This window comes from Lytechinus pictus, chromosome 10 (assembly GCF_037042905.1).
Source record: "Lytechinus pictus isolate F3 Inbred chromosome 10, Lp3.0, whole genome shotgun sequence".
Classification (NCBI taxonomy): Eukaryota; Metazoa; Echinodermata; class Echinoidea; order Temnopleuroida; family Toxopneustidae; genus Lytechinus; species Lytechinus pictus.
Genome location: NC_087254.1, coordinates 27,234,411 through 27,249,849, shown reverse-complemented (window position 1 = coordinate 27,249,849; position 15,439 = coordinate 27,234,411). Strand labels below are relative to the sequence as shown.

The window sequence follows — 15,439 nt, the reverse complement described above, 5'->3', positions numbered from 1 at the left end:
GCCTCACTTTGGCTGTGAAACATTTGGTTCAGTAATACGTGGGGACGAAAAGGGCAAAATAATATCAGACATAGAATAGTTTAGTACATTTAAGTTTTAACCATGGATTTTTGTCCAAATTTACCCATATAATTTGGAATGATAGGTTAAATTTTTCTCATTCAATTTTCGTGACAAAGATAATAGCTGTATTGGCCTACTCCTTTTAAAGAATTTTTCTCAATTCATTTCATTGGTTAACACCCTTTACTGCAGAATTGAAATAATTTGAATTAGTAATAAACACACTATGAAAATCTGGTCCGAAGCTTACAACCTGGTGCTAATTGGGCAATGAGGGTGCCAGCTTTTAATACTTACAACGAAAATTGAGTAGTTGCACCAGTCATAGATTTCGACTGGAAGTTCTCTAAGCAAGTACTTTGATATACCAAATAAATTTGGGCCTAGTGTTCTGATCAGCCAAATGTTGTGAAATGGTGGAAACTAGGTTGAAAACCGAGTGCGCTGAATATGAGCAACACAGGAAAGTACAAGAGGGGCATGTATTATTGATTGAAAAAAATACACGGCTACTGACAAAAAAACTTTGCTAACGACTAAATAGATGGTCATCTTTTATCGCAATCATTTGCTGCTGACACTTTGATTGTTTAGTTGATTTTTGATCGAAATCATTTCGTGATTGCTAAGCAACTGTAGTGTGTTTTAATCTGTTTGATCTTTCAGACATCCAGGAATGTGCGAGTGAACCTTGTAGAAATGGAGGAACGTGCAGGGAAGGCGGTCTGAATACCTACATGTGTACCTGTGCTCCTGGTTTTACCGGCCCAACTTGTCGGGAAGGTACGATTATCAGACGGGAAATCATCCAAAATTAACCGGGACATCCTAACTGCAGCTCAAACCAATTTCATAATGAACCAATCATGTCAAAATTCGGGAATGCTATTGCGCACTTTGTATTAGTGATTTATCATGGCTTTATTAAGACAACACTATGGCAATGGAACCCAGGTGTAATCTGTGGGCAGGAAATAATTGTACGTAAAACCCTATTGCGATCATTGTTTTTGGTGTACATACTGGAAAGATTTCCACTGTTCTCACAATTCATAATTACTTGTTTTTCGATGCAACAACCTAAGTTCATAAGCGCTCATGTATGATAAAAATCAAGTTAAGATGGATTTATACATTTTTCTGGCGTTGTGATTGATTTTTAACTGATTTTGTGACGGGCCCCAGGTGTTCTTTTCCTGTTTCGTTAGCAGTTAGTGCCTATACTTTAGTAAGTCCGAAGGGGAATAGGTACTGGGAAAAACAGGTGATGAGAGTATCATAACAGAACTTTTGAATATTGGTCTTGGTTTCAAATATTTACTTGATTTATAAATTGATTGACAACGGGTTTATTCGAAACCCGATTTATTACGGTATAAGGATTGCTCCTTTTTTATATCAAGAAGTAGACTGATCCTCATAACCCGAGCTGAAGCTATATCTAGAGGTAACTGTTCCTATGGAATGGGTGATGATGGCAGCATAATGATAGTTGTCATGGCAGCGGCGCAGAGGTGAGAATGGTCATGGATGTCCTTTTTTTTAATCATGATGTGATGAGAATGGTAAAATCCATCACATCTATGATGGTGTCTTTTGTGATATGTGCAAAATCTAAATGTGATATCTGAATTATCAGGAAGCAATCAATGTCTACATTATTACATTCTTAATTTCAGATATCAATGAATGCGCAAGCAACCCTTGCCGAAACGGAGGAGCATGTTCGAATGGGGTCAATAGATTTACATGTGATTGCCCATCGGGTTTCAACGGAACAACTTGTCAATCAAGTAAGAGTTTCAAAGTGGTAATGAAGAATCGAAGAAAAGTAGCACTGGCTAGCAAGGGCTAGAATTGCGCTACATTCAAAGATTCGACACCCGATACGTCTTACCGATTGCTTATTATTCAAGCCAGTCTGTCAATTATTTCATGGGGAATATGTAATAATTTCTTGAATTCCAGGCTCTAAAACAATCAAAAGAAATTAATTGTCATATAGCTAATTCTTTAGGGCTATCAAATTGCATTGTCCCGTCAATTTGAACCATAGACCTTCCTTCGGCTGCTTCAGGCAACCTCGGAGCTGAGAAAATGCGATAACTAAATTAATAAATAGCAAATAGAACGAAACTATTCCTACATATCCTAGTAAAATGTTTCCTTAAAGTATAATATAGCACCAGTAAATGTGTAGCATTCCCAAAGAAGATACGATTAGTAATCTTCAAACTTAACAAATAGATACGTTTGCCCTACCCCCCTAAATCTTTCACCAAGTGCATCTCCCCATACGCCACTAGAGATCAGTATTATCCATATGGTATGGTTAGGTATTGATTAATGTTATGATTTAGGGGATTCGCTATGTCTAGTTAACGTTTTCTAGGAGCTGTCAAGTTGTTATATGGCGGCCAAGAACATGACTACACCTTTCTAATCTTTGTTATACGAATCATCTGTAGTACGATCGGTTAATTCAATGACATAATCGATGTATTGAGAATCTTGAATAAATAAAAATCCAGAGACCAAACATAATACGATCTTCTCTTAGTTTCATATATGTTGATGATTGCGCTAGTAGCCCCTGTGACAATGACGTAACATGTATGGATTGATTGGCTGAGAGGCACTGTTACTGTAGCAACTGTCCGATAAAACAAGACTTGTTAGAGAAAACGTTCGACAAGTCCCTTCATAAAACGCTCACCCGGGGTAACTGGGGATTATGGAAATCTCACTTGTCATCTATCTTAGACATCAACGAGTGTGCAAGTAACCCCTGTCAAAGTGGTGCGACCTGTATGGATGGAGTCAATGGTTACATCTGTGATTGTGTAGCTGGTTACACTGGATCACATTGCACATTAAGTGAGACCCCCGCAAAAAATAAAAACGATTGCAGCAGATTGTATATATATTTTGTTCATTACTTTTTTGGACAATGTCTGATATTTCATAAAAGTAATATTGATTTTGACATTCAAAACACGTCAATGATCATGATATAGGGCAAAATTGGTTCAGTTTGATCTAGCCTTATTGAATGTGTTTGTGTGTGTGTGTGGTAACGAGGTATGTGGGTTTGTTTTCTTTTTTTTAAATTTCATTTCCCTTGTTCTACTTCGAAGATTCTATTTTCCAAATTAGAATGTTGTCAAATAAGTTTATCAGTTTGTAATATCCTCAGTAGTTTCAAAATTTTAAACCAATTTTTTTTTTCATATTTTGTCCAAACTCCTTTCAGACATCGATGAATGTGGCAGCAACCCTTGTCAAAATGGCGGCATTTGCAGAGATGAAATCAATGGATATCTGTGTGACTGCCTCAATGGCTTCAACGGATCTAATTGTCAATCAAGTAAGCAATAAATTCTTTATAACTGGATAGACATTGAATTACAAAAAAATGCCTCAAATCCTTTCCAAAACCAGTGAAGGGGTTTTTTAGGCTCGTAATGGACACCATGGAGTAAGCACATTAAGCTTTTTTTTTTTTGGGGGGGGGGAAGATGAACGAAGTTTGAATAACAATTGTGAAGTAGTATCTTACCAATTGGGTTCAACATCATAACCTCGAAGTATAAAGTATTGCGATTGATGTGATGCAACTCCAAAACGTTACTAATTCACTGCAGTTTTAAAATTCGTTTTCGGATTGGCGTTTGGGCAGCCAAAAGGGCCAAAATCTCAAAAATACAGAATCTCTCAGAAATAAATGTAGTATCTTAAAAATACATGTAGTCTTTCAGAAATAAATGCAGTCTCTCAGAAAAAAATGCCGTTTCTTAGAAATAAATTAACTTCCTCAGAAATAAAAGTGGTGTTTCAGAAATATATTAACATTTAGAAATGAATACAGTACTTCTGACAATTAAGACCCGAATAAGACATACTAGTCAGAAATTGAGAAATAAAAGAAACAACAGAAATAAACCTTGCATCAATCATAGATAAAAGATTTTAGAAATAAAAGAGTCATTCAGAAAAAATATAATCGAAATAGCAGCATATTTTTTTAATGAATGTCATCGTTCAGAAATAGATAAGCTCGCAAATATAACAATTTCAAAAAACAAGAAAACTCTAGAAATAAAGAAAATTACAGAAATAAAAGCAACCACAGAAATAAAGACGACTACATTATACATTATTTCTGACTTATGTACTATTCGTTCAAAGTAAAGTATTCATATCTGAATGTTATATTTCTGAGGTATTACTTTTAGGTCTGTGAGTTTCTTTATTTTTTAGATTGTTAATTTTGGTCCTTTTGGCTGCCCATATTGGCGATGATATCTTAGGAACTATTGTTTTTCAATTATGAATTATGTTGATTATTTGTTGAGTTCATGTAATTCCTAATTAAATGAAATTATCTGCTGAACGAAAGGAGGTGTCCACAATATGTACAAGGGAGGGGAAAGACAAGCGGATCAAAGAACGTCGTTGATAAAAACAACATTTTGTTTTGTTCAGATATAGATGAGTGTGCTCAAGATCCATGTTTTAATGGAGCTATGTGTACGGATGGCATTGGAGGATTTACTTGCACTTGTTTACCAGGGTTTACAGGAACAACATGTTCAGTAGGTAAGTAGACATTAAGACATTTCACTCTCGTTTTAGATTTCGATTTTTTTGGTGTTAGATTTTATGTTCCGTCTTGCATCGGTTCTGTGATACTACGTGATTACAACTTTGACATTTTAGGATGCGATAAGTGAAGGGAGGAATATCACGACACCACGGAGTTTTTATAATTAAATTCTTGGAAAATAGTAAATTGGGACGAATATGAAAAGTAATGCGAGTATGCTCAAAAATACGATTTCAACAACCAATAATGCGCCTTTGGCCGAACATTTTTAGTAGCGCATCGTTGTCGTTTTTATTCTTTCAAGATTGGGTGAGATTGGATTCGCGTTGATCGCAGCTCTACCATCATATATAAGGCCCTGCTTTTTTATGGTCCTACAATGAAAACAACCTGTTGTGTCCACGACAACATAGATGGGTCTCCAAAGATGTCCTAGGCTCCGTCTTACAAAGAGTTATGATTGATCCAATCAATCTCAAGTATATGGAAATCCATCAACGTCATGATTTTTTTCTTTAGGAAATTTGCTCAGTGTCCTTTAAAAACAAAGAGAAGCATTCTGAATTATCAGGGAAACGGTGAATGTATGAATATACACTATTTCTAGAAAATATTTCGAACAAACATGCATTTTAGATGTTGATATTGCTGGCTTTCCATAGTTACGACTGATCGGATCAATCGCAACTCTTTGTAAGACGAGGCCCTGATGTTCATTGCCGTCACCAAATTTTTGCACTGTCTAAATATTGCATTTACCCCCAAAGCGCACCAATGCTAAGGAAGAAATACGCCACTTAATCCATTTGTGGGGTAAAAATTTGCATTTAGTGTCGTATTTATGTCATAGTATTGTTCACACCAGCTTTAATCAAACAAATGAATAACGAATACATAAATGTAACATCGTATTACCATCTTGCAATACAAAACAAGAAATTACCATTGCACCACTCCACAACAAAATATGTAAAAATGCAATTAAAGAAAATATTTTTTAACCTATTTTCTTCTAAGACTTTGCAGAACTGAATGTCTCATCTACTTTAAATTTCTTTAGATATAAACGAGTGTGTGAGTAACCCCTGTCAAAACGGAGCTACCTGTCTGGATGGAATCAATGGATACACCTGTGATTGTGCAGCAGGCTACACCGGATCACATTGCGCTTCAAGTAAGAACACAAATTAGCAGCAAATCATATACATAAGATATATTTAATTCACATTGTATTTAGATAATGTATCCATTGTCGCAGTCACGCCATCGAAAACAGGTTTAGATACCCAACTGTGTATAATTGCTATTATTAATATTCTCTCTAACAAGAGGTAAAAAATACAATGCTATTTTCACATTTATAATCTATTTCAGACATTAACGAATGTGCTAGTACCCCCTGTCAAAATGGTGCGACCTGTATGGATAGAGTCAATGGTTACACCTGTGATTGTGTAGCTGGTTACACTGGATCACATTGCGCAACAAGTAAGACCTTCACAAATACAATTATTACAGCAGCTTGAATCTATGTTCTATTTTTGGGATGCTTGATATTATTGTTATATAAATTCATTTATGTTATATATTGTTTTTTACATTAGATATCTAGCAGACGTGAATTTAGTTTTTATAACATGTCCATGTACTTTATCTGCGGTAGAATTACACCTCATATAGTTTATTGATTTTGAAATCATATATCGGCGTACGCGAAGTGCATGTTTATGTGTGAGGGTTGGTGCGGGTGGGTGCGTGTGTGTGTGTGTTGCATAATGTTTTGTTGTCTTTCCTAGTTTTGTTCGACCTGTTATATCGGGTTTTATACACTTTTTTATGTTCCTCCTTTTTCAGACATCAATGAATGCGGCAGTAACCCTTGTCAAAATGGCGGCTTGTGCACAGATGGAATCAATGGATATCAGTGTGACTGCCTCAATGGCTTCAGCGGATCTAATTGTCAATCAAGTTAGTTATAAGACATTAAATTAAAGAAAACACCTTAAATCTTTCCATATCAAGACAATGAATATATTTAGAATATAAATGAAAGAATGAAGTCGGCCAATTGACCTCATTTCTTCATTTCGTTCCCTTTATTCACCGATAATTTTTGACATCACCATTTTTATCATAGACCTAAATAAGTTTATTGGTTTCCATGAATCCCATTTTTTTACATTGCACTGGCCCCATGAAAGACCAGCAGCAACAATTATAGTTCCGGGTGAATATGGGCTACCAGTCGTAATTTTATATTATATATATATATGTATATATAGTACATTCTATTTGCAATATGAAATGATATTTTTAAGCTTAAGGAAATGAAAACGACAACAACATCTGACCATTGAACCTCGAAGTCAAAACCGTGAGGCAACTCCAAATTTTCTGTTGCCAGTTCACTATACTGTAATTGCAGTTCTTGCATGTATGTATGATATTCTTTGATTGGCTATGATATCTTAGGAACAGATTTTATGTCAGTTCCTCAATTATGATTTATTTGTTTATAGAGTTCATAAATTTTACAATTTATTGCCAAATGAACCTAATTATCAGCTGAAAAAAGAAGATTACAACAATATGTACAAAAGAAAGGGGAAAGGGGGCTACGTGTACGGATGGGATTGGAGGATTTTCTTGCACATGCGCACCAGGGTTTACAGGAATAACATGTGCTGTAGTAGGTAGATATACTCATTTATACTACTTAACCCTAAATAGACTGGGCTATTTCGACGCCTAAGAAGACTGGGGGGGGGGGGGGCTTATTCAGCCCCCCTTATGATCTCGCCCGTCGTTCGCGCGATCGCGACGAATATTGGCACGCGTGTTACCCATGGCATTATTTACAAAACTATAATATCAAATTCTGCGAAAAATCTCATTGCTCATTATGCTAATCATAAGTTTGCGTAAAATCATAAGTTTGCTCTAATTAATAAAATAATGCCCCTAAAATGCTAATTTTTGTTTCACATACTCTAGATAGGCATCTGATCAAATATATTTTTTTAAATATCAACATCACATTTATTTTCTTATGTATTTTATTGTTTCCTAATTCTTATGTATTTCTTTGTTTTTCGACTTTTTGTTTTTATTGTTTTTTCAATGGAAAAGAAGAAGTTATATGATTTTCCACCACTCCTCAAACAAATTCTACAAATATTACTTTTGAAGAAAGAGTAGTTTCCGATACTACTTGGTAAAAACAATCAAATTTTAACTTCCCCAGATATCAACGAATGCGCAAGTACCCCCTGTCAAAACGGAGCGACCTGTGTGGATGGAGTCGATGGTTTCACCTGTGTTTGTGTAGCTGGTTACACTGGATCACATTGTGCATCAAGTAAGACCTTTGCAAAGACAACACAGTAAAAAATGTTGTTTAAGCCTGTCACTTCAACAAGTTATTTAAACTTTTTTTTGTAATCATTCAAACTGTTTAAATAACTTATTTAAAAAGTTTAAACAGTTGTTAAAAAGTTTTTAAACAATAGTTGTTAGAGTGAAGGGCTTAAACAACGTGCCTAAAATTTTAAACAGCGTTTTTACAGTAAACAATTACAGCAGATTGCAACTATATTTTACTTCTGCGATGCTTAATATTTTGTGCTATGTTTAATGTTCATTGTGACATTACATATCTAGGAGACGTGAATTTACTTTGTGTAATACTGACATTATCATGACATATGGTAGAACAGCTCGTAAATTGTGATTTGTGTGTGTTGTGAACTGTGTTGTGGGTGTGGGTCGGTTTTCTTGTTGGTTTGACCTGTATGAAAAAGTAGTTTCCGAAACTACTTGGTAAAAACAATCAAATTTTAACTTCCCCAGATATCAACGAATGCGCAAGTACCCCCTGTCAAAACGGAGCGACCTGTGTGGATGGAGTCGATGGTTTCACCTGTGTTTGTGTAGCTGGTTACACTGGATCACATTGTGCATCAAGTAAGACCTTCACAAAGACAACACAGTAAAAAATGTTGTTTAAGCCTGTCACTATAACAAGTTATTTAAACTTTTTTTGAAATCATTCAAACTGTTTAAATAACTTATTTAAAAAGTTTAAACAGTTGTTAAAAAGTTTTTAAACAATAGTTGTTAGAGTGAAGGGCTTAAACAACGTGCCTAAAATTTTAAACAGCGTTTTTACAGTAAACAATTACAGCATATTGCAACTATATTTACTTCTGCGATGCTTAATATTTTGTGCTATGTTTAATGTTCATTGTGACATTACATATCTAGCAGACGTGAATTTACTTTGTGTAATACTGACATTATCATGACATATGGTAGAACAGCTAGTAAATTGTGATTTGTGTGTGTTGTGAACTGTGTTGTGGGTGTGGGCCGGTTTTCTTGTTTGTTTGACCTGTATTTCTTGTATTATACTTTAATCAACTTTAATTTTTTTTAATAATTTCCTCATTCATTACAATACCGTTAATCGGTTTTTCATACCAATTTCTATATTCCCACTCTTTTCAGACATCAATGAATGTGGCAGTAACCCTTGTCAAAATGGTGGCATTTGCACAGATGAAATCAATGGATATCGATGTGACTGCCTCAATGGCTTCAACGGATCTAATTGTCAATCAAGTAAGTTATGAATTCGGTATAATCGGATAGACAGTGAATTAAAGAAAACACCGCAAATAATTACCAAAACATGAATATATCAAGAATGTAATTTAAATGAGGAATAAGCACCTTAAGCAATTAATGTTTAATATAAAAAAGGGGGAGGGTGAATACACGTCGGCTATGAAATGTGAAGTTACATCTTACCATTTGGGTACAATATTTTAACCTTGAAGTAAATACCGTGATGCAACTCCAACTTTTCAGTTACCAATTTACTATTGTTGTTCTTGAATTGGTATATTTGTGGGATTGGCTATAATTTCTTAGTAATGTTATGTCAGCTTCTAAATCATGAATTCCTTTAGTTATTTAAAGAGTTCTTAAATTCTTCAATAATTGCCATGAATGAATGAAATTATCAGCTGAAAGAAAGAAGACGACCACAATATATACAAGAGAAAGGAAGAAAAAAACAAGCAGACCAAAGAAAATCATTGATAAGTAAATCATACTTTTTTCAGATATAGACGAATGTGCTCAAGACCCGTGTTTCAATGGAGCTACGTGTACGGATGGGATTGGAGGATTTACTTGTATTTGTTTACCAGGGTTTACAGGAACAACATGTTCAATAGGTAAGTACACTGTAAAAAAAATATTGGGTAAAATTTTTACCACCATGAGAGTAATTATGCGCCCAACCAATTTTGAGCAATATTTTACCTAAGCGGGAAGCATATTGTCCAATAACGTAAAACAATAAGCAGCTATTACCTTAGAATTTTCATCACGCTGGATAAGTAAAATTGCCCAAAAGAAATGCCCAATGTTGGTTGGACACATAATCACCCTTATGGAGCACTTTTACCCAATATTCTTTTAGAGTGTATAGACATTGAGACATTTCTTTACTATTGTTTCAGATCTCGAATTTTGAAGTATTGAGTGTTAGATATTATAATCCATCTTTCAACAATGCCTTTTCTACATTCGCATTGGTTCTGTGACACTACTTAAATGCAACTTTTGCATTCAAGAACTTTTAGGAAGCGACAAATAAAGGGTGATATGTCCGGATGATAGAGAGCTCTTTATGTTTGTATTCTTGGAAGATGGTTTATTGAGACAAAGATGAAAAGTGATGCGAGCATGCTCAAATGATATTTTAGTAGCACATCGTTTCGTATTCGTGTAAGTTTAGGAGATATTTTGTCTACATTTCATTATGAAGAACTTTAAGGAGCCCGTCGAAGTTTCAGATGCGGAGAGAGTATTGATTCGCATTTATTGCAGCTCTACCTTTATCAGTTAGGCCCTGCCATATTATCGTCCTACAATTGAAACACTCCGTTATGCCCACGACTATATAGATGGGTTGCCAAAGATGTCCTGATGTTTATTTCCGACACCAAATTTTGGCACTGTGAACATATTGCAATTTTCCCAAAAGCGAACCAACGCTAAGAAGGAAATATAGCACTTGGGGGAAATTCTGCATTAGATATTGTATGCATGTCATAGTACACGCCAGGTTCAATCAACCAAATTACTACGAATAAATTAATGTAGTATCATATTACCATTGTGTAATAAAAAATACGAAGAAAACATTGCAGCAATCCCCAGAAAAATTATACGAAATTGCAATTAAAGAGTATTATTTTTCAAATGTTTTTTTTTTAGATTGTATTTACCTCATCGTAGAATGTTATGAAATGAGATTATTATTTTGTAATATCCTAATCCTAATTTCTATAAATATCTTAAGCCAGGTTTACAATATCTTAAAACAGGTTTTATAGCATTTTTCTTATACTTTTATGTATGTCCAAACTTTTTCCAGACATTAATGAGTGTGGCAGTAACCCTTGTCAAAATGGTGGCATTTGCACAGATGAAATCAATGGATATCGATGTGACTGCCCCATTGGCTTCAACGGATCTAATTGTCAATCAAGTAAGTAAGAAACTTGACCTATTCGAATAGGCAGTGAATTAAAGAAAGCACCGCATATCCTTTCTAAAACATGATTGATTGGAATCATGGACCAGCCCATTAAGCTATGAATGTTGTGTAAAAAGATGAAAACACATTGTATCAGAAATGTGAAGTTATTACCGTTAGGGTTCAATATTTTAACCTTGAATAAATACCGTGTTGCAACTCAAAATTTCCTGTTAACAATTTACTATTGCGAGTGTTGAATTTGCACATATTTGTGGGATTTGCTTTGATTTCGTAGAAAGTAATGTTATGTCAGTGTTGCAACTCAAAATTTCATGTTAACAATTTAGTATTGCAAGTGTTGAATTTGCATATATTTGTGGGATTTGCTTTGATTTCTTAGAAATATATATCATCTTTATTCGCCAAATAATATAAATGTAACATTTATGTGGCACATCTATAAAAAGAGAGAAAAAAAAACCCACAATAAATCACAATTAATAAAATATAGGGAGAGAAGATAGATTAAATTGAAGCTAAGAAATACATAGGAATTCAATCAACTGACCCACTTCTTCCCTTGTTAACATGTTGCAGATACTTTCCTGATCTCTTACTGCTATAAGTTCTTTCAGAACATTCACATCCAGTTCTTTACAAGCCGGGACATCACAGTCCTTACTCTTATTACATTCACTGAGAAAATATTGCCCCTCATTTAGATTATCACAAAAAGTTGAAAAAGGGTTCCTTTTGGCATATTTCAAAACCATTCTTATGAATCCCGACCCAGTCTTCACAATTATGTTATTAAACTTTTGAAATCTATATCTTAAAGCATTCTCAAGAGGTTGACAATCAGACAGTAATGCTACCAGATCACAATGAGTCATATTATTAATTCTCCAAATTTTTCTCAGAGCTTTACTCCAGCAGGTGCATATGTTCAATACAGCTTTACTTCTTAATTGCCACAAGCATGCTCCATAGAAACTACAACAATGTTGTTTGAATAATAAACACTGCACTGATGATTTAATATGACCAAAATCATATCTGAGAATATTGAAACTTTTCCAGAATTTGGCAGTAGCTGATGAAACCAAGCTATTCTTGTCAATAGTTGAAATATGGTGACCTAAGTGAACCCCACTATTAATATTTGACACATTAGTATCATTAATAACAACAGAATATTCCCTTGAATTGTTGTGGCCACCAGTTGGAAAGACAAGAAATTGACTTTTGGATCCATTGAAAGTAATATCAAAATCTGTGGCAAAGTTCTCACATATTTTTATCATGGTTTGTAAATCTTTCTTTGTTGGTGACATAAGAGTGATACCATCAGCATATGGTAAGCATCCCGCAAAATAATTACCAATTCTACAACCAATTCCTTCTTCAAGTTTTAAAAGAAGATCATTTACATAAACAGAAAACAGAATGGGAGATAATACTCCCCCTTGTTTTATTTCGTTACTTACAGAAAACTTAGTAAACTTTTGACTTCCCCACTTTACCAGTAATGCCTGATTTGTGTACATATTAATTAAAAATATAAGAATCAGAGGAGAAATTTTTCTTTTCATTAACAACCCGAATAATTTACCATAATTAACCCTACCAAAAGCCTTAGATGCATCAAGCATAGCAACATATACATTACTTTTACAAGAATTATAATATGAAATGGTTTCCAACATTGCAAGTGTACAATGAGTAGTCGATGAATATTTCTTAAACCCAAATTGTAAATCCGAAGTAGTCAATGCGAGACTTTCCTTCTGCAAAATCACAGAATCAAATATCTCACCCACAATACTTCCCAAGGTAATTGCCCTATAATTATCAGAACACCCTAAAAGTTTTCTCTTGTCTTTAGGGATTGGAATCATTGTACCACAAAGTAATGTTGTCCGTTTTTACATCATGAAATGCTGTAATTGAATATGAGGCGTTCATAAATTATTCAATAATTACCAAATGAATGTAATTATCAACTGAAAGGAGGAAGATGACCACAATATGTCCTAGAGAGAGAAAGGAAAAAATACCAGGCCAAAGAAAGTCATTAGATAAGTACATGTAACAAGTAAGTAATCTTTTTATTTTTCAGATGTAGACGAATGTGCTCAGGACCCTTGTTTTAATGGAGCTACGTGTACGGATGGGATTGGAGGGTTCAGTTGCTCGTGCGCACCAGGATTTACGGGAATAACATGTGTAGTAGGTAATAAGACATTCTTACCTTCATTCTAGTTTTCGAATTTTGAGGTATTGGAAATCTGTATTCCGTCTTACACCACTGCCTTTGGTAGATTCACATTGTTTCTGTGAAACTACTTAAAGCAAGTTTGGCTTTCAAGAACGGTTAAGATGGGTAAAGAGAAGATTAGAATGTAACGACATTAGGGAGCATTTGATTTCATATATTATTTGGAAAATGGTAAACAAGGCAAATATGAACGATAATGCGAGCATCAGGAGCGTCGATCCATTTTTCAAAAGGGGGGGGGGGAATCATGAGTAATACAAAAACATTACAAACGCTCTCGATCGCAAATATATATACAGTGCGTCCCACAAAAAAACGAAACCGAGATTTATCGATGATTTATCATAACTTAATCACAAATACAATAGACAAATGACCTACCATTGTAAAGCTTAGAATCTCCTCTTTCATCTGAAATTACTTCGATTATTTCTCATTCACGCATGAGTGAGCAAACTTTATTTGAAGAGGGGATACCAAAAAGTCATTTGGTGGGCTGTATCTGGGTTTCAAAAAGATAACCACATTTTTACAAAGTTCAATATTCGCTCTTTAATTTGATACCTCAATTACAGAAAATGGTCAAGAATAAACAAAGTTCTGGTGATTTGAAATAAGGTTTGAATTTCAATAATTTCATAAAATGAAGAGGTTTTACAGGCTAGCGTTCAAACTCACTCGACAATCCGTTTTGATGACGATCAGCCATGCATTTAATAAGTCTTTTGTTAACCATGCGATAGCTTCTGTGGGAAACCGGTGAAAACACGTTTATTTAATGAAATTATGGAAATAAACCTCTCAAAAAAAGTTTGGAAATCTGTGTGTAGCCATTAATTTCTCCCTACTCCCAAATTTAAACAATGCATTTTTTACATCATTCAAAAGATAATTTAATTCTCTTTAGAATGATATCATGCTTTTTATGATCATGTCATCACGAAAAGAGCAGGATTCAAATGTGTTGGATGAGGTCTGAATTGAAAAGCTGCAAAACGAGCAAAAAGGGTTTGAAAATCTGAGTTTGACCATTCCTTTCTCCCACCTCCCAATATTGCACAATGCATACTTGATATCATTCGAAAGATCATTTAATTCACTTTAAGATGATACCATGCTTGTTATGATCATGCCATCACGAAAAGAGCAGGATTCAAAAGTGTTGGATGAGGTCAGAATCGAAAAGATGCAAACACGAGCAGAAATAGTCATAAAGGGTCAATACAGAACATGTTTCTTTTGTCTGTGTCAGTAGAGATGAAAATCCATTCAAACCAAGCCCCTGCTTCTGTAGTGGTGGTTATGTGAGATAACATGGTTTGTGTCATTGTTTGAAATACCCATGCATGTTCGTTTGTTATGTTTTTGCTTGTGCAGAGGTGTGTTTGATTCCATGTTAATGTTGATGTTAAGGTGCATGAAAACAATTAAAAGAAATTTCTGAAAAACTCACTCATCACCACGGAAAAAGAACAGTGACTTTCATTATTGCGTCATTTTGCAACTTTTGAATTTTGACCTTGCCCACATTTCAAGGCACTGCACCTCCATGTGAACCATAATCATATCATGTAGGGTATCATCTTAAAGGAAAAAAATGCTCTATTCATTGATATTAATTACTTATTGATATTTTTTTTTAAACGAAGAGGGATTATCGATCAAAGTCAGATTTCCAAACTTTTTTTGAGATTTCGAGGAAACATAACTTTCTTACCTCTTGACCTTTTTTTGTGATTAAGGTATAAAAAAAAGGAGCAGATATTGAACTTTTTAGGCATGTGATTTTCTTTTTTAAATTCAGATACCCCCCGCCAAATGAGTTTTTGGTATCCTTTCTTCAAATTATTTTTGCTCACTCATGCGTGAATGAGGAATAATCTAAGTAATATCAGATGAAAAAGGAGATTCTAAGCTTTACATTGGTAGGTCATTTGTC

At 34.5% G+C, this 15,439-nt stretch overlaps 1 protein-coding gene across 1 annotated transcript in view; it reads left to right on the top strand.

Annotated features, from left to right (window-relative positions):
• LOC129269394 (fibropellin-1-like) overlaps positions 1–15,439 on the top strand; it is a 45,489-nt gene that overhangs the window by 12,198 nt on the left and 17,852 nt on the right. Inside the window, exons 8-20 of the mRNA XM_064105706.1 lie at positions 730–846; positions 1,743–1,856; positions 3,317–3,430; positions 4,549–4,662; positions 5,730–5,843; positions 6,044–6,157; positions 6,524–6,637; positions 7,914–8,027; positions 8,519–8,632; positions 9,176–9,289; positions 9,796–9,909; positions 11,118–11,231; positions 13,342–13,455. Of these exons, the coding sequence (XP_063961776.1) occupies positions 730–846; positions 1,743–1,856; positions 3,317–3,430; positions 4,549–4,662; positions 5,730–5,843; positions 6,044–6,157; positions 6,524–6,637; positions 7,914–8,027; positions 8,519–8,632; positions 9,176–9,289; positions 9,796–9,909; positions 11,118–11,231; positions 13,342–13,455 (1,485 nt within the window). The remainder of the gene's footprint in view (positions 1–729; positions 847–1,742; positions 1,857–3,316; positions 3,431–4,548; positions 4,663–5,729; positions 5,844–6,043; positions 6,158–6,523; positions 6,638–7,913; positions 8,028–8,518; positions 8,633–9,175; positions 9,290–9,795; positions 9,910–11,117; positions 11,232–13,341; positions 13,456–15,439) is intronic.